The sequence below is a fragment of the Lissotriton helveticus genome, chromosome 5_1 (genome assembly GCF_964261635.1).
Source record: "Lissotriton helveticus chromosome 5_1, aLisHel1.1, whole genome shotgun sequence".
Lineage (NCBI taxonomy): Eukaryota > Metazoa > Chordata > Amphibia > Caudata > Salamandridae > Lissotriton > Lissotriton helveticus.
This window is the reverse complement of record NC_136065.1, coordinates 650886357-650914185: the sequence shown is the minus strand read 5'-3', so window position 1 is coordinate 650914185 and position 27829 is coordinate 650886357. Positions and strand designations below refer to the sequence as shown.

Below are 27829 nucleotides of genomic sequence, written 5' to 3'. Positions count from 1 at the left end.
CTCATGCGTACCCTCGCCCCCTGCTCCACAACTCCCCTAGCTGCATGCTGAATACCTGGCAGAGGTTGTTGGCGATGTTGAGGATCTCCTGGCTTGGAATGCTCATTATCACCTGGACCAACTGCTGGATAACCGTCTTCTGTCCATGAATGATGGCCAAGTGCAAAGGCCTGCAGGGAATGCAAATGTCAAGAGTTGGGCTTTAAGGCTATCTCAGTGCAGCTTAATGACAGCGACAGAGCGCAAGGTGATGCTATTCAGGTGAAAGCAAACATCACGCTTAATCCAACCAGAGCACAGTACAGAAACATGTAGGTCAGCCGCGAAGTCACAGGTTACAATTGATGCAATAGCAGAAATGCCAGTATAGATAGCCCATAATAAAGTACAGACAATCCCTGAATCAGCACCGACAGAAAGATCAGCTTGACTTATAAATAACGATTCAGAAAAGGGGGTGGTGATGAACAGAGTGTCTGAATTAAGCAGACCACTCTTACCGAGTCCAAAGATCAGGGCTTGATCCATCACCGTTATTTAGCTCACTGCCCCATCCCAGCTCAGAACCTGGCTATATGCAAATTAGTCTGTCCCTGGCCCAGTGCATCATGGGAACAGGGCAGACCAAACTACCAAGCCAATTCTTCACCAGAAAGGAGACAAGCTTCCGGGGACCGGTTTCTGGCATTACAGCCGTCGTCGGCCCGGCTTGCTTGAATCCTGATGGAGCAGTGAGCAAGGGACTCATGTCTGAGTATACCCTGCCACACCTATAGTTGCCAAAAACGATTCAAAAGGGGGTGGTGATGGACAGAGCATCTGAATTAAGCAAATCACTCCTACCCAGTCAAAAGATCAGGGCTTGATCCATCACCGTTTTTTAGCTCACTGCACCATCCCAGTTCAGAATCTGGCTACATGCAAATTAGTCTGACCCTGGCCCAGTGCATCATGGGAACAGGGCAGACCAAACTACCAAGCCAATTCTTTACCGGAAAGGAAACAAGCTTCCGGGGACCGGTTTCTGGCATTACAGCCGTCTTCGGCCCGGCTTGCTTGAATCCTGATGGTGCAGTGAGCAAGGGACTCACATCTGAGCATACCCTTCCACACTTGTGGTGGCCAAAACGATTCAAAAGGGGGTGGTGATGGACAGAGCATCTGAATTAAGCAGAACACTCCTACCCAGTCAAAAGATCAGGGCTTGATCCATCACCGTTATTTAGCTCACTGCCCCATCCCAGCTCAGAACCTGGCTATATGCAAATTAGTCTGTCCCTGGCCCAGTGCATCATGGGAACAGGGCAGACCAAACTACCAAGCCAATTCTTCACCAGAAAGGAGACAAGCTTCCGGGGACCGGTTTCCCCGTCGTCGGCCCGGCTTGCTTGAATCCTGATGGAGCAGTGAGCAAGGGACTCATGTCTGAGTATACCCTGCCACACCTATAGTGGCCAAAAACGATTCAGAAAAGGGGGTGGTGATGATAATGCCAGAAACCGGTCCCCGGAAGCTTGTTTCCTTTCCGGTAAAGAATTGGCTTGGTAGTTTGGTCTGCCCTGTTCCCATGATGCACTGGGCCAGGGTCAGAATAATTTGCATGTAGCCAGGTTCTGAACTGGGATGGTGCAGTGAGCTAAAAAACGGTGATGGATCAAGCCCTGATCTTTTGACTGGGTAGGAGTGTTCTGCTTAATTCAGATGCTCTGTCCATCACCGCCCCCTTTTGAATCGTTTTGGCCACCACAAGTGTGGAAGGGTATGCTCAGATGTGAGTCCCTTACTCACTGCACCATCAGGATTCAAGCAAGCCGGGCCGACGACGGCTGTAATGCCAGAAACCGGTCCCCGGAAGCTTGTCTCCTTTCCGGTAAAGAATTGGCTTGGTAGTTTGGTCTGCCCTGTTCCCATGATGCACTGGGCCAGGGTCAGACTAATTTGCATATAGCCAGATTATGAGCTGGGATGGGGCAGTGAGCTAAATAACGGTGATGGATCAAGCCCTGATCTTTGGACTGGGTAAGAGTGGTCTGCTTAATTCAGATGCTCTGTCCATCACCACCCCCTTTTGAATCGTTTTGGCCACCACAAGTGTGGAAGGGTATGCTCAGATGTGAGTCCCTTGCTCACTGCACCATCAGGATTCAAGCAAGCTGGGCCGAAGACGGCTGTAATGCCAGAAACCGGTCCCCGGAAGCTTGTTTCCTTTCCGGTAAAGAATTGGCTTGGTAGTTTGGTCTGCCCTGTTCCCATGATGCACTGGGCCAGGGTCAGACTAATTTGCATGTAGCCAGGTTCTGAACTGGGATGGTGCAGTGAGCTAAAAAACGGTGATGGATCAAGCCCTGATCTTTTGACTGGGTAGGAGTGTTCTGCTTAATTCAGATGCTCTGTCCATCACCACCCCCTTTTGCCTTATAAATAACAGCCTGAATGCTTGAACCAGAGGCGGCATGAGCTCCAACAGCAGGTCAGCCAAAGGGGCAGTACAGTTTACATCTGGGGATGGCATCAACAACAGACACAACAATTGTGGGCACATATAATCTCTAGGTCCACAGTGTCATCATGGGAAACCCATGATTTAGACTCTGTATCATCCTTGTCTACATCAGAAGCACCGGCGTATTGAATTGGCCCCTCCAGCTCAGCATTAACAGCATGGACATGGACTGGCATTTTGATCAGCACCAGTGGCATGACTGCCACAAAGTCTCACCAATACTATTTGATCAGCACAAATACCAAAGTTAACCGAGGGTGAAGTACTTAAATTTGGATCAATGACAGTAGCAAGGCTGATACAAGATGTGATACCACTACCACCGGAAGCTGCACCTACTGCACACACAGGTCAGCTCACAGTTGGATCACCCCCCACTCGAACTAACCAAAGAATCGTGGGCCAGTAGCCTCTGTTTCCTTGCTTGCTCCGGGGGCAATTGGCCCAGGAGCAAGCGGTGGGGGTCTGTAACAGTTGAGGTCTTGCTGGACTTTTGTGTCTCATCAATTTGAAATTCTGGTAAATTTTTTAAAACTTTCCAATAGAACAGTACTCATAATCATAGCCAATAATATCCAGACTAACAAAGAGCACTGCTGTGTAAATGTGGGATATGCCTAGATGTCTAATTTAGTGTAGCTGGAAATGAAATGAAAAATAAAGGGTAATCAAAACATTCAAGCTTCTGCAAGAGGGCTGGAGTTGTAAAAAGGCACAAAGCAGCCTTGAAACTACATTATAGCTAGGTGTGACTGTGACAGTTCGGTCCTTAAGCAGACACTGAAGTAAAACAATGTGCTCAATAGATGGAAAAGAGAAAATGGGAGCCAGTGGATTTGACCACATTCATACATTTAGGCACAGGACATCATCTCTGCTGTCCCTCAAAACAATTTCAAATAAACATATAGAACCGTGGGGTTCCACCATCTCTGTGCATGACTTACAATGCAGATTGTGCTCTAGTGAGGGTGGTGGGCAAAACAGCTTAATAAATCACTTGGTGAAAGTCAAAAGCACACGGGCAGGGGCTAACCCGCCTGGGGGTCTAGAGACAATCTATCAGAGAGATTGGGACCAGAAGCACGCTGGGTTCGGAGCACAGACCACACAGGTAGGGAGGTAACATTGGTCAGGGGTTGACAGTGCACAGAGTCAGGGGCCACCATTTGCGGGATCAAGGGCCACCGTGCACAGAGGAAGGGTGAGTAGCACACAGAGACCAGAGAAATGAGCACATGGAGGTTGGGGCACACCACCTGGGTCGGGCCAACAGTGCGCAAGGGTCACAGCAAATAACTGCATGGACTGCATACAAATAATGTATTGGAGCTGGGAGTAGATCATAATCGGTCATGTCTACAGCATACAGAGGTCTGCGTAAAGATTGATTGGTTGAGAACAGTACATACAGATATCATTGCAATTAGTAAAAGAATGAACACAAGCAAGTTAAAGAGTTCATGTGCAGGCCGGGTACTAGAATATATGAATTCATTTGTGGTGTAACACCATGCATATGATAAACAGTTCAGAAGCAAATTTCTGAGCCTCATATGGCTGCTTTCCCTTTCCAAACTGACTTACGTGTCCCCGTTCTCATCCTGGGTTGCGGTTAAGTGTCTCTGGACAGCCAGAAGCATGCGTGCATCTGAAGTGGCAGCATAATCGAGCAGGGCCCGGGAAGTGCGCTGCACTAATGAGTAGAGACTCATGTTATATAGTCTCACTGAAAAAGAAAAAATAGACAGTCAGACTACATCGTCTATAGGATCTTAAAGAGCATACTCGTACAGCATATATGTAGCTTGGGACAGACTGACCAGTTTCTTGTGTCCAAGTGTCAGAATGACATGCTCATTAGTTAATCCATAAGTGTCTACATTTAAAACAAGCATTTGCAATGCAATAGGTCTCGCATTAGGAAAGTTTGAGCTTTTAGTATTGTAAATGGCAATGTCTTTTTATTTATGCAGTAGTTAAGTTTTGTTGTATAAAAAGGAACATATAAAATATGGCTTGTACAAAAGTATCAAATTGTATTGATATATAGAAATAATATCTCAAAAGAAGGCTTGAAAAAGTCCCGGTCCCTCCGGCTTCAGGCTCTACAAATTGCTGCGTACCGACGGACAGGTAAGCCCCCCCCGCAGGTACTCTGTGTTTCTTATTTGTAAAACCGTCTATCGTTCGGTTTTTTAGCTAAGTGGGCTCCCTCTTGACCTATACGATCGTTATATTTAAGTCGCCTGCACTTGTGACTTGCAGCAACCTTGTTATAATCGTAGTCCAGCCTCACCCTGATGTTTACACACTTTCAGGAACCCTTTCTTTAGGGGGTTGGTAGACATTTTCTACTTGTTTATGGTAAAACTTGTTCATGCGATGTCAGCCTCATGTTTTCTCCCATATTAATTTACGTGATGGAGTGACAAGCAGTACAAGGGTTAATGAAACCTGCGATGAATAACCATCTTCATCCAGGCACGCTATGACCTCACCTTAAATGTCCATATAATTCTGTTAGCATAAGTAGTCATTTTATCATTAAACGTCAGACTTCAGAAGTAAATTTCACATGAAGATCAACAGTGGCGGGCAGCCTTCTCTCGGGTCTGCACTGCAGCACAGACAGCCTGTCTGCTGGACTTGGCCAAAGGAATTAATGGTCGGTGCACGTTCTAGAAAAGTCAACCACTACTCTGCTTTGAAAAGGGATTTTTTGGCATAAGCTATAAACGCCTGAAGTGTATGTTTCCTCTCCTGAAAATGACGCCAGCCAATAACTCGGCAGACATGGTGTTTTCTGTCATAGCAACACAGATTTATTTTTATTAAAAACATTCCTGGCTCAATTCACAGGACCCGACCCTGACATAAATGACAGAGATGAGCGCAGTTACTCATTGATGCATCATCTTTTTTTTTTTTTTTTAAAGTACCAGCTAAAATGCGAGGAAAACCTGTGCTAACAGGTGAGCCGGAAGCGGAATTGTCATCTTTGTTCTCACTGTGAAGTCAATGTTCCAGCCCTTTGAAAAGATCAGCCTCGGCCGGTGCGGTCGGGTCCGGTCCCGGGTTACCGTGTCCCCCAACAGCAATAACAAAAACGGAAGTCAGGCACTTTTGCCTGAGACGGGGGCGGGGCCTGCAATCCAGCAGGAAGTCCCGCCCGCCGCCACAGCCGCCGCCGCCGAGGAAGAAGTGGAGCGATGAGACACTGAACACGCCGAAAGAGCCCGGTAAGTGGTGGGGATGGGGGTCACGCGCGTGTGTATGTGTCTGGAGTGCGTGTGTGTGACTGTGGGGGAGGGGTGTGTGTGTGAGCGAGTGTCTGCCGTGTGCCTGCGTGTGCATGCGCTCGCCTGTGTGTGCGCATGCAGAGGGGTGGGGGTGGGGGCTGCCTATATGTGAAGCGCTCTGATACCTGATTCGGTTCGGGGCTGGGAAATAAAAAAAAAAAAATAAAAAAAAAAATGCTGACTTACTCTGCGCATGCGCGGGTGAGACGCGCGCTCCCGCGGTCAAATCCGACACTGGGAAAGCTCGTGACACTTTGGTGTCCACTCTCCCAAATACGGAAAGCATTAGTTGGCGAGCTGACAGCATTCATGCTTCGCATGAATGCTAACGTCAGCTCGCCCTAAAAATATCACTGCAGCTGTTCATTGGTGGCAGATGTTGAGAACATTTTGATAAACAAAAAATGGCTGCTTTTAAATGCAGAAAGCTACAGGATTAATCAGACTATAGTATCAGATCATACTATGCAATGACCACTGGTAGAACGCACAAGGGAAAGTCAACTATTCACATCATCCCCAATGAGGGAGTAAAACAACAGGGCTGCTGATGGTGCGCCTTCCCATGGCATGATGAGGCGGTTAAAGTACGAGGCCATTATAAAGAAACAGGTAGAATTCGGTCTCTTAAGAGCTGCCAGTCCAGAGTATATAGTAGAGTTAATTCACCCCAAAGGATATAACCGTGGAACTGTGTAGAGGATTTTGTGATGCAAGAAGAAACATCCAACAAGAAAGGGTCAGCACCGCCCAAGTTCTTGTAGTTGGAATAAATCATTTGTAATAATAATCCCCGATTAGAGCATTGGCTTCCGAACCCTAGCTTTACTGCACATCCTTTATCAATGATAAACCAGGATGCCTCTGAGATTGCTGCATCTATGCTTTCTACAAGAAATCGGTGTTCACCTGAACACCACATACTTTGCTGCCTTTATGAAATATATAATGGGGAAAAAATGGTTAAAGTGAAGTTATGGGTCATTTTCATTAGAACAACTTAACATAGGTTAAAAAAAAAAGAAACCTCAGCAATGCGCTTAAAACCAAAGACCCAATGACATTCAGAAGTTATGGTTAACTCTGCAATCCATAACTGAGACAACATTCATGAAAACCACACCAAATTCAAGGATCGGAACCTCATCTTACAGGTACAATTACACATCACAGTACCCTCAACACAATGAAATTGACAACGATGTATCTAGTATTATTTACCGGTTTGAGTACATGTTATTTAATTACATAGTTTTTGTAGGTGTTGTTACTTACGGGTCTAAATACTGAGAGGCCAAAACCACTCAATTTGGTGCAACTGGTTTGTCACTACAAAGTGACAAACCAGTTACTCAAAAAAGACCAGAGTAATTAGAGCAGAAACCAACCACTGTATTGCACTGGAAGGTGGTGAGTAGGGACAGACCACATCACTGCAGAGTAACACAACGTGACTTTGGAGCAGACAGAGCCCACTCGGAGTCAGGGGAATCATTGCATGTTATTGCAGAGGGACGACAATGCCACTGCAGAGAGACAGACCGAGTCACTGGAGCAAGGACAGACCACTCCTAATGTAGAGCGGCAAGTCATATCAGTTCAGCGGAGCAGAACAAGTCACTGAAACAGATTTTTATTGGAGGGAGAGATACAGACTGGCCCTGAAGCAAGGACCAACCACGTCCATGGGTGTGGGGGAGGATATGTCAATTGAGTGTGCCAATTATGTCACTGGGTCTGAACATATGACTACAGCAGATAAAGTACATCCTGCAAAGAGGGGAATCCATTGCAGTAGTAGAGAAGGAGGAGGAAAACTCACTGACGGAAGATGTAGTTGGAAGGGCAGACAACATTGGTGAGGAGGGAGAGATCGCGCTGAATGGATCCCGTTTAAGTTATGCTGTATTAGTCTCATCAAGGACAACTGCTTTAAGTAACACATGGTTTTGCCAGTAAGAAGCATGCTCTATTAAGGAAGTTAAAGTATTCTTTTTTTCTTCAAACCCCATAATATATATGGAGAAGAAATAACATCACAAGTGCTGACATTTTCTCATCATATTATACTTTTGAACATACCATGACGTAACAGTTCCCCGTCTTGTACTGTAGAATTTGCTGAGGGAACGGTTCTCTGAGAGCCATCCGCCATTTCTGGTGTGCCTTCCTCTGGCTGCGTGGACATGGTTGGAACTTCCTGGGCTGGTGAGTCTGCAGACATCTGCAGGCTTCCCTGGTGACCTCCGATTGGATGGGAGCCGAGCTGGTAAAACCCATGGGTCACTCCAGGGAACTGGTAGTTTGGGTTGCCCCCTGCCAGGAAAACAAGTCAACAGAGCCAATGAGGCAAAATAACATCAAAAATAAGGAGACATAACCTGAAGTCTTACAGAATGAGTCTCGCAATTAAGTGCTTTGAAGAGAAGCAAAAAACAAAGCGTCAAAAAAACAACCCACTAAAACAGAGCGGAAAATAAAATATTAAATATTTCACATAAATCCTGACTGGCTGTGAATAGGGGTAATTTTAATATACTGCCAATTTACCTTTCAACATCAGGAAACAAAAATTATCCTATTTTCCAAGATACCATGGCAATGGACACTCCCACCTTTTTCAAACCTCAGGCACATACCCCGATCTTAACACCCTAGCAAACCTTACCCTTTGCAAACCCAGAATCGATCACAGTTATATTTGTGAACACAGACGTCTACATATCACTCCTGCGCCATGCACAACAAGAGAAATAGTATATTTTTAAGATCACTCTTCCTTGTTCACATACAAACATGATGTGGTAGCAGTCACCGCTAAGAAGCAGATCAAGGGCAGTGTGGGCAAGTGCATATAATTTACTGTGGCCCACTCATACTTTGTGTTCAATAGTTAAACATACCGTTACTGATGCTAAAATAAAGCAGTTGCTCAGCAGCAAATCTCCTGCCTTTTGCCTGCTCTGCTCCTCAGGGCAGGGGCCCCGATGAAAAACACCTTAGATCCCCCTGCTCTTCCTATTCATGGATTATTGAGGATCTGGTGGCTGCTAACCACCACAGGACTATCTTACTACTTAATATATTGGTTACCAGTCTCCAAATGGCCATTTCACAAATTCTGACGACTAGTTTGTGCTGCATAGCGCAAGCATTTTATAGTACAAAAAGCTGCCATATAATGTTATGTTAAGAATAATGCTTCTCATGTAATCACTGTGAACAATGCACAAACAACATTGATTTATAAGATATGCCACTATTTGTGTTTAATGTGTAAGGAACCTCTGCATGTTATGCAGAGAGTAATTCTCCTACTTCATGAACATTACCTTTATTAAGAAAGGTCTCTTAACCTATCTTTTCTTCATCACGCCCTACATCTAGGTCTTCATCACACCCATGCCTCCTCATCCACATACACATCCAAAGATCCTGGTGTGTGCCAATGGCTACTTAGGTGGTCTGTCAAATAAGAGGGCTCTTGCCTCCACTTCTTGGGCTATCGTTTACCCACAATACCATAGGTTTGAATATTGATGGGCACACACAGTCTTTCGCCCTTACATGGTTATTAAAATTAGCAAAATGAAGATAATCAAAGATCTATTATTGGTGCCACAATACTGGTTTGGTGGTAGATGTGCAGGTCACAGAAGAGAATTTAGGTTATGGCATGGCTGCCTTCTTTGTCCTAAGGAGCAGTGGGCGGTTTCATATTCATTATTTGACATGATTATCACACTGTCAAGTAAAATCTGTGAAATACAAAAGGTAATTTCTAAAAGCTTATACTTGTGCTTTTTGGGCCCGAAACTAACTTAAAAAACAAAAAATCAGAGTTCTTCTCCATAATTGAAGCAATTATTTTATTTGTGTCTATAGTTTTGATTCTTCAGTTACTATTTTGGTTCACAAACACAGTTTTGTACATGACTGTGGGTTTTTTGTACCTTGAATAATTTTGTTAATAATAATATTTTTAAATAACACACAAAATGACGATGGTCATGAACTGCAGTTTTGCAAACCACGACAGGTCCATGTGTGTGGTTAGTGTACGAGAAAACAAATGTTTGTTGTGTGTGCTTGTAGCGCGGTCTTCTTTTGTCAGTCTAGCAACACATATGTTAATGAGCCATGTCTGCTAGATGGGTCTGGCAAATGCACATTGCAGCTACTTATATTTGCTTATGGACTAGTTTAACACACCCATGCTGTGATGTCAATATTATCGCTGAAGACTTTATGTATATACCGTGTTATGTCTTTGGCAACAGGACCAGCGTTCGAAATTGCACTAAATGTTAGAGTTTTGTGGAATCTTTAGCTAAAAAATTTCCAAATATTTTAGGTCTTTAATAGAGCAACTTTAACATTATTTCACAAAGATGGGCGACTAAAAATATAGCCGCCTAGGGACTGAGTTCATGAAAACCATTACTCACAGTATAACTCTAGAGAAGGTGCTCTAAAAAGGAACACTAAAGTCAGCCATCCGAGACAGCAAGTGTTAGCAACAAAGCAGCAGGAAGAGACAACTAGTGGTACTCAAAAGATTTATAGCTTGAGGCAGCATAACAACCATTTGGCTTTCGGCCTCTCCCATCATGCAGGAACACATTTGGAGACTTGACTGACATGGAGCTCATTATATATGTAAGTGTGGTCAAGACAACACATTCTCCATGGAGCAAAGGATTTCATCTTGGTGCTCCTTCTCATGAACACTGTACAAATCTTCTAGGTCAGGAATGCTGGTCAGACAGGCAAAAGCCTAGTTTTATAGAACAGAAGGTTGGCTAAAATATAATGATTAGGAAGACAATGCAAGTCAAAAGGGCAAGCTTATGCTGTGCGGTTAGTGCAGAGCTATTTAAAAAGCGCTGGAAAAATAGAAAAATGAACTATCAAGGTAAATAAAATAGAGTGTTCATTGCAATCCCTATCTTAGGGACCGGCAAACATTGTCCAGTTTGTATGCTACAAACAAGGAAGTGCAGAAATTGAAAAGAGGGAGAACTGTAGTGTATTCATTGTTGTCAAGGGGGGGCAAATCTAACTAGACATGCTTTTTGGAGCTTCACTTCACTCTAGCCTTACCTCCACCCATTCCAAATCCAGGACCACCTCCACCTGCACCACCCATTGGAGACCCACCACCGTAGTGATGGTGAAATGATGGTAAAGTCTTCTTCTTCTTCCTCTCAACCTCTTCTTTATCTGCATGAACAACACAACACTGGATAAATTTGAACAACCTCTTAAGAGCTTTCCACTAAGTTAGGTCCATGGAATGTAAAACCTTGTATGGCTTAGGATTTGACGTACCTTGCTCTAGTGGGTAGTACGTAAACTGTTTGGCATCACTCACGTCACCTCCTCTCTTCCGTTTTAGCTGCAGGAACACTGTAACGGGGCGGTCAATCTTCATTTTGTGGTATGGGGGTGTTCGGAAAACAATGGCATACTGAAATGAAGGTGAGCAATATGTTATGCACCTGGAGACATGGTGGTCCAGAAGACAGCCGAACAGAAAACAAGAGGTTCACAATCGTTCTGAACAGTACACAGAGCGAAAGACATCATCACAACTGTAATCCAGTCGTCCTATTTAAACAACATCAACAATATAATCAATTATTTACATAGTTAGCTCCACTTTTAAGTGTCTCGTGCTGGGGGACGTGGCCAAGGTGCCGACCGTGATAGCCGGGTTGGCTTGAAGCTCCGCTGAGTTTCCCAGCATTTAGCCACCCGGGTGGCGGTCGCTGCAGCTGAAATGTCAGCAGAGATGAGGGAACGGTGTCTGTGACCGCCAGTGCCACGATCTATCCCCCTGGAGCACCCGCCACCCGCACGGAATCAACAATGCAGGCCTGGCTGCACTGAGGCCTACTCCCACATGCGAAGCCGGGGGCTTGCGTATTATGGCGTCAGCGCAAACTGAGGGACGGCGCTGAGGGAGGAACCGGAGCAGTGTGGTTGAGTGGGGGCACGACGATTACAAGGAAAGCAATGCCAGACGGGGCGACCTGCCTCCTCAGTTTACCTGCAGTTAACACCGCTGGCGCTCCCCGGAGGCCCCGTGGAGACAGGGTCCACGGCCGAGCCTGGGGACTGGCCATAGGGCCGGGCGCCGCGGTTGCTCCCAGGGGCCACACCTGAGCGGGTGCATCAGTTGGGCATTGGTTCCTGTTTGAGCCTCCCTCCTCTGCCATCCTAAACGAAAAAGAACACTGGGACACACCGCGAGGCAGGCGACATTCGCAGGCCCCACAACTGTGAGTCTGGGAACTAGTGGAAATGGGCCCACGGCAACCCTTGATCACACTAGCGCTGCGCTGTTGATGAAGGTAGCCTAGCCCAGCGGCTTGGTATAGGCCCCGGGGCAGGGCATGGTCTGGAATGACCCAAAACAACGCAAGCTGTCCTCTGAGAAGTCCGGCCGAGGCCCAACGATCCGGCATGGCAGAGGGTAGCGGGGCACCCGCGGCCTCAGTGGCCGGGTTGAATGCCATGTTGGTGGAACTTAGAGCCGGCTTTATGGCCCTGGACACCCACTTCGACTCCCTCAACAAGCACCTAGACACCATGGGCATCGGGCCCGATCAACAGGAGGGGCGCTTGACAGCAGCAGAGGTCAGGATCTCTGATTTGGAGGATGGTGCCACCCAAGCCACGAAAAAATGTGAGTGCATGGAAAAACTACTCAAATCGATTGCCATCAAGAACGAGGATTTGAAAGCGTGGGGGCGGTGCGGCCACATACGAGTGGTGTGTCTGCCTGAGTACATCAACACTGGGCGGCTGGACGGGTTCATGGAGATGGTGCTGATTGATTTGTTTGGATGGGACTCCGTCACCTCCACCTTTGTGTTGGACCGTGCACATCCCACGCTTAGACCGCGCCCCAATCTGGTTTGCCCCCCTCCCCCCCCCACCCTCCTCGGTCAATAACAGCCTGTCTTCTCAATTTTAAAGACAGGGACACCGCGCTCACTTGGACAACGTAATATAACCTAATATAGTGCAAGAATCGGACCCTCCTGGTCAGCACTGGTATAAAACATGCAATAAGAACACAACCAGTATTTCAACAGGTCCACAGTACAAGTTAATTTTTATTTTCACTGGTCTGTTTAGTAAATTTACTACAAGTATGATGTCAAAAGCACAAAACAATCCCAGCACACGTCAACCACACTTGCTACACTCCGATTTTTCTTTTAAAGCAATTTCTTGGCCGATTCCAAATCTGCAGTTATAGGTTTTCATTTTTCAATTCTTTTCACATTTTTTAAGTTTCTTTCACAGTTCTGCTTTTGGAACTATTTTCTTTGAGAGGGTAGGGTGAGTGAATTTTGGACACATTTTCATACGACATGTACCATAAAATTCTTCTGTCCAAAAAACAAGCAGTCGGAAACTTCAGGACTCAAACGATACACAAATCCTTGTTGTTTGTTTGTTTGTTCTTCTCAACACCAATAGTGCATCCAAGCCGGATAGCAGAAAACAATGCAAAGACTGCACTTAACTGCTAGAGCAAGTGAAATCCGAGAACTGTGCAGCCCGGATGCTGCTTAATATTCCCAAAACCCAGTCTGCCAAGCTGGCTTTGAAGACCCTAAACTGGCTGCCTGTTATTGAGAGAATAAAGTTTAAATCTCTGTGGATAGCACACAAGAAACCTTTGGCGGAAAGGGCCCCCAATCAATCGTTCTCTCATCACTTTTTATCGTCCTAGGAGATGCCTACGATCAGCCAACCTATTCCTAGCCTCAGTCCCTAAACTGAAACAGGTAAGATGTGGAGGCCGTTCCTTCTCATACAACACTGCAGGTCCGTGGAGCACCCTTTCTCCGCATCTTTGCTCAGCGATCCATCATTTTTCCTTCCGGAAATTCCTCAAAACCTGGTTGTTTCAAAATGCGGCCCTTTACACCACCTAGTCTGCCTGTCTGTCTAATGCTGCTAGCGCTAGGATGCCTTCTGGTAGCTATGCGCTCTACAAATGCTAAATAATAATAATAATTGAGGTTTCAGTGCAAGGTGCGCACAAACCACTCTTGCCACTCCACTGGACAATGCCCAAAAATATTTGTTTTCTGTAAACTCGATGCAATTTCGGGCTCAACCAGAACACACCTAAAACTGCAAAAATACATATTTGACTCACTTCCAACAAGCCATTTCTGAAATTTCCCCCAATCAGTTCCCAATTCTGTGTTAACTCTCACTAACCTGCTTTCTGTCCCTCGCTCCCTCGATGTCCACCCATGTTTCTTCAAAATCTTTCGGTCACCTGCATTCAAACATACTTTAAACCACTTCCGCTTTCTGATTAGTCACTACGACTGTGTTCTAGTTACAGCCCAGCAACCTGGAAGTGGTTTACGCTGTGGCACCTGCAGCGGTTCAATACCCACCACTGAGTGACCAACCACTCCCCTTCCCGGTGTGTATGCAGAGCATAAAGAAGCAGCAAGAAAATGGGGAAGGGGGTGTGCAGTGTGGGGAAAAGTGGCTGGTAGTGGCAGTGCTTTTTTGTGGTCATCGGACAGTTAGCGAACTCTCTGAGGCTGAAGTGACATGTGCAGGTCTCCTGCCCGCTCCTGCAGTCACAGTGCCCCTACTTGCCATCTGGATTCACTGCTACCCTCCTTGGAGTTGGACAAAGAACATGTGTGAAAAAATCTACCGTGGGTTTGACTTGCATTATAGGGGGTTGTTGACAGTTTGCCACATAAGGCTTCTTTTTAGGAAAACAAAACTTCAATTAGAGTGGAGAAATTGCATCAGTTCTGGGGAAAGCAAGTAAGCTTCTATGGTATTAAAAGCACAGCACAGGGGGGCGTGGCTTGAGCCCGCGGAAGATGGCGGTGTTCCCGTAGCTCTCCCGGGAGGCGGAGATGAGAGGCGGCCTGGCGTGACTCCTTCCTTCGTGTTATGCTGCCGGATTGCGGGAAAGGCTGTGGGAAGCCTTGCTGACTTGAATAGCTCCCGTTTCAGGAACTTTTGAAACAGCAGCAGGCATATTATGCCAGAAGTGAGTGACGCGTAGGTCCGTGAGGGCGCGGCCACCATTTTCATTGTCCCGCTGACGGAGCTTTGCTCTAAGCGGCAACTTGGTTTTCACGTGTGCTGAGCTACGCGTTTGTTCATTGCTGTTTTCTCCTCACTCCTGCGCCCTCCCTTGAGGTTTCTCTTCAATGTGCCTGTGCAATGGGGTAATTTACTTGCAATGACTCTACTCACGGGCTGTTCCCGCCATTTCCAGTTTTGTCCCCACAAAAGCTCATACTCCAGTGTGGCTCTTCACATGTTGCTGTAGACGCCAGTGAGTTCATTAATATTCACTATCTCTATGCGCTACCTTATTCCTTTGGAGACGCTTTGCTGGGCACATTGTTATTAACACTTGCCGCAGGAGACTCTCTGTTATTAATTTTCAATTGGTGCATACCCCTGGTGTTGTTCTTCATATTTTGACACCTCATGACTTTCTTCACTTCTGGGTGGCGCTAAAATCACGTCTCCTGCTTAAGCGACCTTCAGTTGACAGGACTGTTTTTTCTGTATTTACTATAAGCTGCGTCATGCATTGTTTTCTTTTGCCGTGGCTCTATATCTTTGGCGTTTTTTCCATTTCATGCATGTTTATCTCATTTTTATATAATTTTGTTTAGATATAGATACTGTATATCTTTGCTGCTTTTTTCCACTTCATGCATGTTTGACTCATTTTTCTATAGCTCTGCCTGGGTATTGCTATTATATATTTAGACAAAGTGTTCTGTCATGCTCTACGTTCATCTAACTATGTGTATATTATATGTTTGAATTCACTGACTCTGTACCAATGGCACTTATATCATAATTTTGAAAAGTTTCTGCAAGCGTTTTCTCCTCAAGTTGACGCAGTTTATCATCCAATTCTTGTGAGGTTATACCTTCTCATGAACTAAATGCTTGCTCTACATTTGCTTCTTATTAATAGTGCTCATACTAATATGCATTTATGTGACTGTAAGTAACTTTTTTGTCATAGTGGTCAGATTGGTGCTATAATATAGTGCGTATTGGGTCTTGAAGTTAAGCATACAAATGTTTTTACCCTAATGTTTTTGTAGACTTCACACAATAACTTGTTCCACTGTATGCATTTTTGGTGAAGTGCTTCCCTTATTTTTACCAGCTAGCATTTCTTTAATTGATCTTTTAATGTGGTTCACATTTAAATGGTCTCTATTTATGGTTCATTTTATATCAATTCTATTTTACAGTATTAAGATGTTTTGTCATTGCTTACCTACAATGTTACCTATGTTTTGAGGATATTTGTTTCTTTGTGCCATTTGTGACCTACTACTTCTTCATTGCAGAAGTTATTTTTGAATTTACTACCTTCTGGTTTGGTAGCATCTTTACCTTGGTTCCTAGGTGTCATTGTTTGCTGTCATGATTGATTCATACGCATGCTGCTTTCATCTATATTAGACAGTCTCATTTGGTCGCATTCCTATTATATATTTGCTAGTTGACTGTGATTGCGCTTATTCATTTTTCTCTATATTTCTGTACTCATTCATTAATTTCATGGGTAGATTGCCTAAGGGTCTTCGTCAGCCTTCTCCAGTTCCACGTAAATTTCTCCTTCATACCAGTTCTCGATATCAGTGTCTTACGATGGATGACTCTCTCGACACATCTTCCAAAAGCTCCTCCTCGTCTTCAGCCCCGCCAACGGTTGGAGCTACTAAAGGTTCTACTAAAAGGCTAAAAAAGGATCCGCCTTCTCCTCCCAAACAGAATTCTTCAGTGACAATGGACATTATTTTGGAGGAAATTAGGGCCCTGCGCCCCTTCATTGAGGAAACTAAATCTACTCTTCAGCTGTTGTCTGACAAATGGTCAAATGTTGACGAACGTGTTACTCTTCTGGAACAAAACGTCAATGCTCTCACTTCTTCTGTTTCCAAAGTTGATCCGCTTTGTGCACAAGTTACAGCACTTCACAAACAAATTGAACATTTGGAAAACAGGAACAGGAGAAACAACCTCCGCATTTATGGCCTTGCCGAAAATTCAGAAGGCTCTGATGCCCTTGCTTTTTTCAAATCCTTCTTGCCGAAAATTCTTCACTTGCCTGAGAGCACTAACCTCAACATACAAAGAGCTCATCGCTTAGGTCCTCCTCCTGCTGGGCTATCTAATTCCACTGTCAAAAGGCCAAGAGGTGTCATCATTTATTTCCTTGAATATACGGATCTCCTTACTGTTTTATCAGCAGCCAGAGCCATGCCTCGAATCACCTGGTCTGGAAATACTCTTTTCTTCTCACAGGATTATGCAAAAGCAACTGCCGACCGCCGTAAAGAATTTCTTTCACTTAGACCACAGCTGCGTTCTATGGGAGCACGATATGGACTATTCCATCCTTGTCTTTTCAGAGTGACTTTCAATAACAAAACTACTACTTACGATGATCCACTAAAGCTTAAAAGTTTCCTCTACTCCCATAGTACTGCTACAATGGATACCAGTGCTTCATCAAGCTCTAAATGATTATCTTTTCATGTTGATATTATAATATTGCATTCTTGTTATGTTTTCTTTTTTGTTGTTCTTTAAGATTGTTATATCTAGCCTCATTCGCTAATTGTTTGCTTGTACTATTTTTATATTCCCAATGTTAAGCTTTACCCTTTTTTCCCTTTTGCACAGATCCTCTTCCTTCACGTTGTATCCCATCCCTATGTTCTTGGAGTCCGTTGCGGTCGTCTTCCCTCCCTGCCTTCCCTTTGGAGCTTAGGACCCGTCATTGTTCTATGTGGCCTCCATCCTCCCTCCCCCTTTTGTATGTTCTCATCAATATGTAAGTTGTTCATTCTTCTCATTATTCTATTTTTGTTTTCTCATATTTCTTTCATTTCTTTCCTTCCTCTTCTCATGTTCCTACAGTTCTCAACTTCTTTCTTATTATCTTCTTATTCGTCTTACATTTTACTTCCTTCTATTGCTCTATTTATCGCTTTATTGATTCAGTTTTCTCATTTTCCTTCTGTTTCGCTGACTTCTTTCCTATACTTTTTGTTTTTTCTTCTTAACTTTTTCATCCATTATTTAACTGACTTTTACTATGCTATTTCTAATGCATTTCTTCTCTTTCACTTCTGGTGTTTCTTCTTAATATGCTTATATGCCTTAATTACTTTTCTGCTTCATAAGTGTCGCTCAACTGGTTTTTTGATATGCTTTTCTAAAAGTGTGTTATGCCTTTGAAAATATTGTCTTGGAATGTTAGAGGTTTACATTCACCAATCAAAAGACAGAGAGTATTATCCCACTTGGCCAAGCTCAACGCAGATATAGCTTGTATACAGGAATCACATTTGTCGGCTGATGAGTCTGCTAAATTGAAGAGGGGTTGGGTGGGGGACGTTTATTTTTCCCCAGGTGATGGTAAGCGTAATGGAGTCTTGATTTTGTTTAGAAAATCTCTTCCAATTAAAGTAGTAACGCATTCTGCAGACACTTCAGGTAGATGGGTGCTAGTGAATCTCACTCTATATAACGTCCCTATTTCTATTTTAAATGTTTATGCTCCTACGAGTGGCGATGCCACTTTTTGGACCTCCCTCGCACCGCTTATCACTCAATACTACGTTGATAATTTCATCCTTGTGGGTGACTGTAATGAAATTTTTGACCCATTTTTAGATAGGCACTCAGTCAGTACATACATTCCTCCTAAGTCACAAAAATCTTTTACACAATACAAACTTACTGACGCATGGAGACTCTGCAATCCCACTTTGCGAGAATACTCCTTCTTTTCACCCCCTCATCAAACTCAATCACGCTTGGATTATTTTTTTATTTCTCATCAACTTACCCAATCCCTTATTTCTTCTGACATTGGCTCCATCTTAATTTCTGATCATGCCCCAGTCTCCATTGTTTTAGATGTATTACAAAAATCTACTTCTATTAAAAAATGGCGTTTCAATAATGCTCTCCTTCTTGATGCACAGTTTGTTTCTTCTTTCACATCCTTTTTTCATGAATATTTTTTGTTCAATCACACGGATGAAGTTCCATTCCCTGTAGTTTGGGACGCTTTCAAAGCATCAGCTAGGGATTTCATAATTCACTATGTTTCTCGCAAACGGAAGAAAGCCCAACAAGCCACCAATGACCTCCTTTCTAAAATTAAACAATTAGAGCACTTATATTACACTTCCAAATCAAAGGATTGTTTAAATGATCTTATCGCCACCAAAATTCAATTTAATAAAGATTCCACGTACAATGCCTCCAATTTCCTCTTAAAATCTAGCGCCAAGTTTTATGGTGGACAGAATAAGGCTGGGAAATTACTGGCCAACTATCTAAAGGTAAAGCAGAACAAGGTCAATATTGAATCTATCTATAGTTGTGATGGATCACTAAAACACAAAAGTGAAGATATCCTACAGGAGTTTTTACATTTTTATGAAACATTATATTCGTCTGAATCTTCTTCTTCTGAACAAGACATTTCCCAATTTTTGTCCAAAATTTCCACTCCTTTTGACACTCTTCCGGACCTTTCCTCTTTGGAATCAGACCTTACGCAGAAAGATCTCCTCCAAGCTCTTAACTCTCTCAAACATGGTAAAGCTCCAGGTCCCGACGGTTTCACTGATGAATTCTTCTCCTGTTTCTCAAAACTACTTATTCCCAAATTACATACTCTTCTTTCCACTTTCCTTCAAACTGGTTCCGCTTCGGTCTCTTTCTCTGATGCCCTTATTTGCATTATCCCGAAACCAGGTAAAGATCCACAACATTGTAAAAACTATCGCCCTATCTCTTTAGTAAATATTGATTATAAATTTTTTTCAAAGGCTTTAGCATTGCGTTTAGAATCTTTTTTACCCAAGCTTTTAGGGAAAGAGCAATCCGGTTTTGTTAAAGGTAGACTGCTAACGGATAATACTAGATTGTTTTTTGACATTCTCTCTAAGACCTCGCATAGCTCTCATCCCCTTGCAGCTATAGCCCTAGATGCAGAGAAAGCTTTTGATCGAGTTGAGTGGCCATATCTGTTTAGTACTCTCAAGTGGTTTGGTTTTGGTCCAAAGATTTCCGCCCTGATTTCGTTCCTTTATTCACGCCCTAGAGCAGCAATTTCAGCAAACGGTACCTTATCTTCTTACTTTTCACTTACTAGAGGGGTTAGACAGGGATGCCCACTTTCACCTTTTTTATTTAATCTTGCTTTAGAACCTTTCCTTTTGAGAATCCGTCAGAATGCTAATATACATGGTTTTAATTTCCATGACTCTGATATTAAGATGGCAGCATACGCTGATGATGTATTATTATTTCTCTCCCAACCAGACGCATCCCTCCCTGCTTTTTTGGATGAAGTTAACTCATTTGCACAAGTATCTGGCTACAAATTAAACAAAGATAAATGTGAAATTTTGCCACTTACCAAACTCACTCTCAAGGACGATTTCTCTGCTTCGGGCTTTACTTGGAGCCCTAACTCTATTAAATATTTGGGTCTCCATTTTACTTCTTCTCTTTCGGGCACAGTTACTAAGTGTATGGATGACTGTTTACAAAAATTGACTACTCTCACTAGCAAATGGCATCCTCTATATCTATCGTGGTGGGGGAGATTAGATACAATCAAGATGATGCTCTCTCCCACTGCCCTATTTACAATATCTAACATACCGTTTTCTATCCCTTTGAAATGTTTCAAGAAAATTAACTCTATTTTATCTTCCTTTTTGTGGGGACATAAAAAGTCTTGTATGTCTTTGTCCAAATTAATGCGTTCTAAAAGAGAGGGTGGGGTAAACTTTCCGAATTTTGCCTTGTATCATAAATCCTTTTTATTGAATCAAGTATCGAACTGGATTACGGATTCCGCATCATCCTCTCCTCTCTGGTTGGCCTTAGAAAAATCTTTTATATCTCCCTTCTCTTTCAAAGAATATCTTATGTTTTCTCGTAAACCTCAATCTTTCTCTACTCCTATTCTTAAGTATACCTCCAAAATCCTTCCTTCCTTTCCCGTTTCATCCTTTTTTGATCAACCTATTTGGCACAATACATCTATATTAATTAATAATAAGCCGATTTTTTGGAAATCCTGGAGATCACGTGGCCTTATCTGGGTACATCAATTGTTTCACCAAAATCAGATCATCCCATTTGCATTAGCTGCTACTTCTTTCAATCTACCTCCCGCTTTTCGAGTTAAATATTCATTATTGTCACACGCATTACAACTTGCCTACGATGCTTCCCTTTCTGCACCTCCTCCATCAAATCACATATCTTCCGATATGTCTTCACTGAGTTCTTTACTTCTTAAACAACCTAAAGCTTCAAAAATCTACGCTTTTCTTCAGACTCAGTCTTCATCTCGCACGAAAACCACAACTGAAGAATCCTGGGAAAAAGACCTAGAAGTCTCTTGGCCTATTGAGCTATGGGACAACTTATGGCTTAAGATTCGTAGATCTTCCAGAGCTGCTAATACTACTCAAACACTATTTTTTATTTATAATCGTTTATTATTTCCACCACTAGTTCTTAGTAAACAATACCCAGATGCTTCTGATAAGTGTTGGTCCTGCTCCTTACCATGTGCAGATCTTTTCCACGTGCTTTTCAGTTGTCCTCATGTTCATAATTTTTGGCGGCAAGTTTGGTCTCAAATTAACAAGATCTTTTCCTCTAATCACTCTTTCTCTTTATCTCACATTTTCTTAGGGAGTGTTTCCCCCATCTGGGATCATTACACTTTTAGTGTTAGAATAATTGACTTATTGTTAGCAGTAGCTTTCCAGCAAATAACAAAAAATTGGAAGGATTTTACCAAAGTATCATATCAGGCTTGGTGGTATGCTGTTTGCTATAATCACAGGTTAGATACGACTTTTGTATACCCCTTGGCTTTAGCTGCCAAGCGAAAAGAATTGTGGAGTCCAGTTACACTGTTTTTTGATTTAAGTGCTCAGAGTTCTCTGCCTTTGTCCCCGTTACAACAAGAAGTTCCTAAACCTCATGAATTCCTGTACTTTGTTAAACATATTAATATTATTTTAGCTTTTCTTGTAATTACAATGTATATTTAGTAGTCTTATATTGCCTTGTATCATACCAGTTGCCAATGTTGCTTATATTTATTCTTAATTTTTGATGTTTCTCTTTGTAGCTTATATTAATACCTTTAATTTTCTTGATGTATACTTTTGCTTGTTATTTTCTTTGTCTTACTTTGTCAGCTTATGTCATATTCTTTCAATAAAATTTTTCTGAACTTAAAAAAAAAAGCACAGCACAATTGTTTTTCAGAGTGAGAAGTGAAAGACATAAGTACCAAACATTCATTGAAATTCACACTGCTTGTGTCTTCATGTGTCCATGCAAAAGACACACAAATGATGGATAGAATGCTGAACAAATCAAACATTCATTCTCAGTCAAGCGATCTGGGTTAAATACATCATTCTTTTGCTCACCATGTCACCCCAGTTTAGACCCAGCCATGTGCAAACCAGTCTTAACCCTGCTTCTCGTCCGAACAGTCCAGCCCGAACTGCCAACCCAGGTCCTTTCTGGACCGGAAACAAGCATCCTGGGATCTGTTTCGGGGTAACACCCCTAAACAGCCAGGATAGCTTGAATTCAGTGGCATAGCGAGCCTGGGACCCATGTCTGGACATACCCATCCCACTTAGTGCGAGAAAGCTAAAGACACACAAATGATGGATGGAATGCTGAACAAATCAAACATTGTTCCAAATCTATTTTAGATCTCCTAGGCCATTCCAAGTAGGAATAATGCTCTACGTCTGTATGTCTGACTGTATCTCAAAGGCAGCCGCTTTGGCAGAGCTGAGAGGCCAGGACATAGCTAGCCTCAGAAGTGCTGTTGGCTTTTCAGGCTCATCAATGCAGCTACGCACCAAGATACAGCGAGCAAGCGGTTCAGACCACAACATTCCCTGTTACTCAACTGAACACAAAATAACATGCGATGCAAACGTTTAAATCAACAATACTTAATTACTGGAGGCTGCACTATAAAGACAGCTGAGCTTATATCCATTACTGATCATCTTGAAGGTGCCATCGGGAAAGTGTACAATGCTGTATTCAAATCTGGGCAAAATCAGGCAGATAGACCAAGCATTACAAGACTGGCCTGGAAGCAGCGACAGCGCTTTGGCCACAATAGCCTGCCCGCAGAGGGTGCAGATCAACAGAGAGGGAAGCATGGTTTGTGGCATAGGTTATAGAACTACACGCAGCACTCCCACAAGGTGCAAGATGGCTCTTCTGCAATGCAGTCCAGAAGGGCAGGATGAAAGGAGGGCTTTTCCCTGCTATACCAAGTGCTAGAATGAACTTAAAAACAAATGGTGAAGGGTTGAAAAACAAATGGTGAAGAGTTGAATGGAAACAATGAGGTGCGGCTGAAACAGGAAAATGTCATACAGAAGAAGGGGAGAGATGCACTGGCGAGGTTCGGTAGTGAAAGGCACATAGTATTCTTATGATGGAGCAAGGAGGAGAAACAAAATTTGGTGTACCCCTTGTGAAATTATACTTCCATAACTATAACAAGAACTAATGGAATGTGTGGAATTAATAAATCTAGAGTAGAATTGCACCTACACAAGTACACGTGGGAATTAACTTTGCTTATGTTGCAATTATAATTAACTAACTATGTGATTTTGTCTTGTCCTAAACTAATAAGCAGCTTTGAAATAATAAAATGCAGCATACATGCGCTTTTGTTTACGTATTTGTGGCAGAAACCAAAAGATAAGTAAGTATATTACACCTAAATGTTGCTTATCTGCTAGGTAACAACTAATAGGGAAAACCTTAGTAAGGGGAGAGGTAAACATAAGGGCTAAAATTCTAAAATTAACGTTTGTTTGTGTTCGTTTCTATGATAGTTCCCATTCTGGCCTGTGAGGCCTAACAAAAGATGGCTGAATTGCTGAACTGCGAATAGAAAATGAACTGAGCATGCGCAAGCCCGACTCGGAGTTCGAATGCGAGCTGCTTGTGCCTGGAGTGAAAACGGTTCAAGGACAGGGTAGCCTGGAAGTCCAGATGGCTGCCAAAAGATGAGCACAATGGTTCAGAACGTGAGAAAGTCTAGCAAAGTAGCTAAGTGAGAACAGGACTAGGCCGGACGAGGCCCAAAACAATGACCCATTTAAAATCAGGCTGACGGAAGCGGAATAAATGTTGTAATGATGAGATGATGCTCATCCACCCCAAATTGTCCAATCAAAACTCGAATTTATGTTGAAAGTTACACTTTTAGATAGATAGAGCTAGTGAAAAAGGTATAAAATCGCTGATTTTAGTGAAGAAAAAACTCCTTTTCGATTTCCTCTCAAGATGCTGTCCGTATGCTGATTTTTCCTGAGATGTAAGACTTTGAATAATTTTCTTATTTCTTTAGAATGAGAATTGAACTTTAGGTGAGGTTATTAGTCAGGAAAGTTAGGAGAAAGAATGAATTTTGGGAACTATCTGTCTTTTGCTAAAATACTTGCATTTCTGCAATCTAAATAAATGTCTATTTCTGAACTTTCTGAAATAAATGAGATTAATTGTTTGAAATAAAATCCTTATTTTCCTTTAATGTCGTTTTTGAATAAAGAAATAAATAAAGTGAATACATTTTAGACATGTTAAATTTGCTTTTAATAAAAATTAGATAAACGGAGATTTAAGCTGGTCTTGAGTTTTCCTACGCCTAATTTTTTACTAGCAGATCTGTCGACCACAGTGGCAGCGTGTCTAAATAAATGTTTTGTTAAAGAAAACCATGGTAAACTCATTTAAACTGCAGGTGTAAATAGAATAAATATTCAGTTATAGTTTAGACATCCCGCTATGATACAGCAGCTCTCCTTTGAATCTCACCGATCCATGGAGTAAGGTGTAAGTATTTTGCTAGTGACTCGCAGTGTCATGGGCACCACTGTCGAGTATATGTATGATTTTGTACTTCAGGGAAAGGTGTCATGGTTTTAGAAATTATTTCCGGAGAACCGCTGCATCACTTACACTGAGATACATACCTGCTTGTGGACATCTGTTGGCGAGAAGTCCCCATATGCCTGCCAACCGTTGTCATCGTCTTCATAGAAGCGGACCTCAATGTCATCTGAAGAAACAAAACAGCGTTAGCCACAAAAGCCTTCGGTGACTGGCTCTCGCTGCTGTGGAAACCCAAAGAGTCTGGGTTTATTCAAATTCCTGCCACGGTATCATCAAAAGATTTAATAAAAAAGGAGGCCCGGCCACATATTACACTTCAAGCCTTCCTATTCAAACAAGGGGTTGACACATACCAGTGGCACACGAGACACTACACATGATTACTCGCGCTCGGAGATGTCACCGCCATCAGATTTTCCAGACTATGTAAACGCAATATGTTCACAGCGAGTGCACCCACTGTGCCTCCGCCACAGACACGCAGAAGGATCTGAGGCAACTCAACCCTCTTTTGAGAAAAATGTGAGAAGGAGAAAGATGGAGCGCGAAAGAAAATTAGAGAGAAAGGAAAGACGAGGTAATGTGAAAGCCAAAAGGACACAACTGGGGAACTTCATCTTTCCACTCACCGGTCTTTGTGTTTTACCTCCTCTATCAAACTGTTATCAAGCGCCGACCAACACCACCCCCAACCTCCCCCCCCTCCCGCAAGAGAAGTGTCATTCATTAAATTACAAGCTACACATTGCATTAGTGCATGGAGTCAGCGGATGGTCAGTATTCCCTAATAATCGAGGGAGGGCAGGCAACATTCTCACCTTTTTGCACCTTATCACACAGCAGGTACACCTCGTCTCCTCCTTTCACCGAGCCTGCGGTCTTGTCCATTCGCGAGATCTTAAGGTTTGATGCGCCTGGTGATTCTGAATGCGTGAGAAGGGCAGGCATTTAGCAGCGGATCAAAGAAGCACTCAAAATAGCGGTTTTCAAATCAAAAAAATATTTTTAAAAACTCTACCTTCAAAATCGAAACAGGCTTCAGGAGACCACCCAAACCAGTTAAGGTGGGGGTGAATTATTGGTATTAACAAATCCCCAGACGGCCTAGGACCTGTCTAGGAAGAAAATGCTAGAACATTTTTCATCACCAACTTGCCCAGTTCTTTCCTAGAAGCACTCTCAATGGTCTTTTACCGGCTCTCATTGAAGCACTACCCAGACACACCACTAGGTGTCGCTAAGGTTTCAAACTATGAAAGTCAGACACGCTCTGCGCTACACATTACTAATTCTAAAACCGAGGAAAACCCAGAAATATTGTACTTTCATTTAAGGCTTCCTTTGAATTTTCGTGGCACAGAGGAGCAGCACAAGGCAGGTTCCGTTCTACCCAGTATCCATTCATTACGAAACCGTTTTTCTTCTGAAGCGTGATCGTTGGGTTCTTTCCACTGCTAGTTCGGCCGGCCCTGCTAGTCAGTGCCAACTCATACCGCCTCTGTGCCTTTCCGACACGTGCTCGGTTCGAAAATGGGTTTATGAACCCATTAGCCACCCCAACGGTACCACAATTATAGGCGTCCGTTACTACGCAGCTGGAAATAGCGGTCCCATTGTTCTGCTTCCTCTCTCCATTGCTAATCGTAAATTCAACGCGGCCCTGTCCCCTACATTTCTTCATCTGTCCCAACACTTCACTTCACCATTAATGCGAGCTCGGTCTACGCAGTCCCCCCTGTCCAAGGCCTCAGCTAAGCCCATCACTTTCCCCGCGTCTGCCCTTAACGCTGTCCACTTCGTTATCTGCCTGACCCGATGCCATGCTTTAACTGGAAATATACACGTATTTAGAGTGCCTGTTTGTACTTCGGATGTGGCGGTACTTTCCATAAATGTATTGCAGAGGGTTGAGATGTGCAGGTACGCTCCCCTTTCAAATGAAAAGTGTAGGTGCTCAGTACCGGACAGTACCTGCCCATTTAAAGCACTAGGCTGGCTCAAAGCAACCCCCATCCCTAACTCGGTTCAACACAACCTGCTTATAAAGAGAGCTCAACATGGCTCTGAAGAGAAGCAGACCGTGAACCGGAGGCTCTTACCTACCCTAAAAGTGGACCCCTTCACAGCCCCTGCTTAAACTGGAAAAACACAATACTGTGAAACACGACGAAAGCCAACAGAATGCCCTCAGGCTGCCAGTCCTATGGCCATATAAAAGGAGGGGCAGTGAGTAAAGTCATCATCTAATATTTTTAATGTGCTGTACACAGCTGTATTTTGTTTCACCAAATAAGCGCCTGCAACTCACGTTTGTTACAGCGCCCTGCACTTCCAAATAGTCTCAATCGTTTTCAGGGGTTTTCTTGCTGCCTCGGTGGTGACTTTAGAGGACATAAGGCACAGCGACGGAAATACACTTCCTATGGTGAATTTTAGTAAAGAAAGGAGGCAGTAACTTTATAAAGTCCAAGGTCAGAAATGTAAGAGGTCTTATGTGTGTACATTTGTGGACTGCAAACCAAGCTGGCGGCAGTGGTGTGCTTTACAAGGCCAAGGACAAAGACGCTTGAAGCTTTTTGTGCGCAGACACCCCAAATAGAATTGTATATCCCCTGTAGCGTATGTCCCGAACGGTTTGTGAAGGGCTCGACATTCATCTTCACGGATCTTCAATATGCAAGGCCACAGAGCAGTAACAGAATGAACCCGCGGATCCCTCTGCAATCATCACCAGCCTGACTGCGGGGCTACTAGAATTATGTGACAGGGGAGGATCAAATGATGTGGCGGGGTTGACTAACTTATGGGACAAGAAAAGGCAAATTATGCAGCATAATGCGGCACATTTTTTGACAGTATTATTGAATTCGTTTATCTTTTTTATTTATTTTTTACACATTAACACTGTTAAATGTTCCACACATCATTACTAACAGTTTAACATTCAACTTCAGCAATAAGCAACTGAACGGTGACC

At 43.3% G+C, this 27829-nt stretch overlaps 1 protein-coding gene across 2 annotated transcripts in view; it reads right to left on the bottom strand.

The window, feature by feature from the left end:
• NFKB2 (nuclear factor kappa B subunit 2) overlaps positions 1 to 27829 on the bottom strand; it is a 192656-nt gene that overhangs the window by 67262 nt on the left and 97565 nt on the right. For both annotated transcript variants that reach the window (XM_078643046.1, XM_078643047.1), the window contains 7 exons: positions 25671 to 25775; positions 24933 to 25018; positions 11137 to 11275; positions 10909 to 11028; positions 7888 to 8121; positions 4091 to 4232; positions 56 to 170 (listed from right to left, as the gene is read on the bottom strand). In XM_078643046.1, coding sequence (XP_078499172.1) covers positions 56 to 170; positions 4091 to 4232; positions 7888 to 8121; positions 10909 to 11028; positions 11137 to 11275; positions 24933 to 25018; positions 25671 to 25775 — 941 coding nt within the window. The remainder of the gene's footprint in view (positions 1 to 55; positions 171 to 4090; positions 4233 to 7887; positions 8122 to 10908; positions 11029 to 11136; positions 11276 to 24932; positions 25019 to 25670; positions 25776 to 27829) is intronic.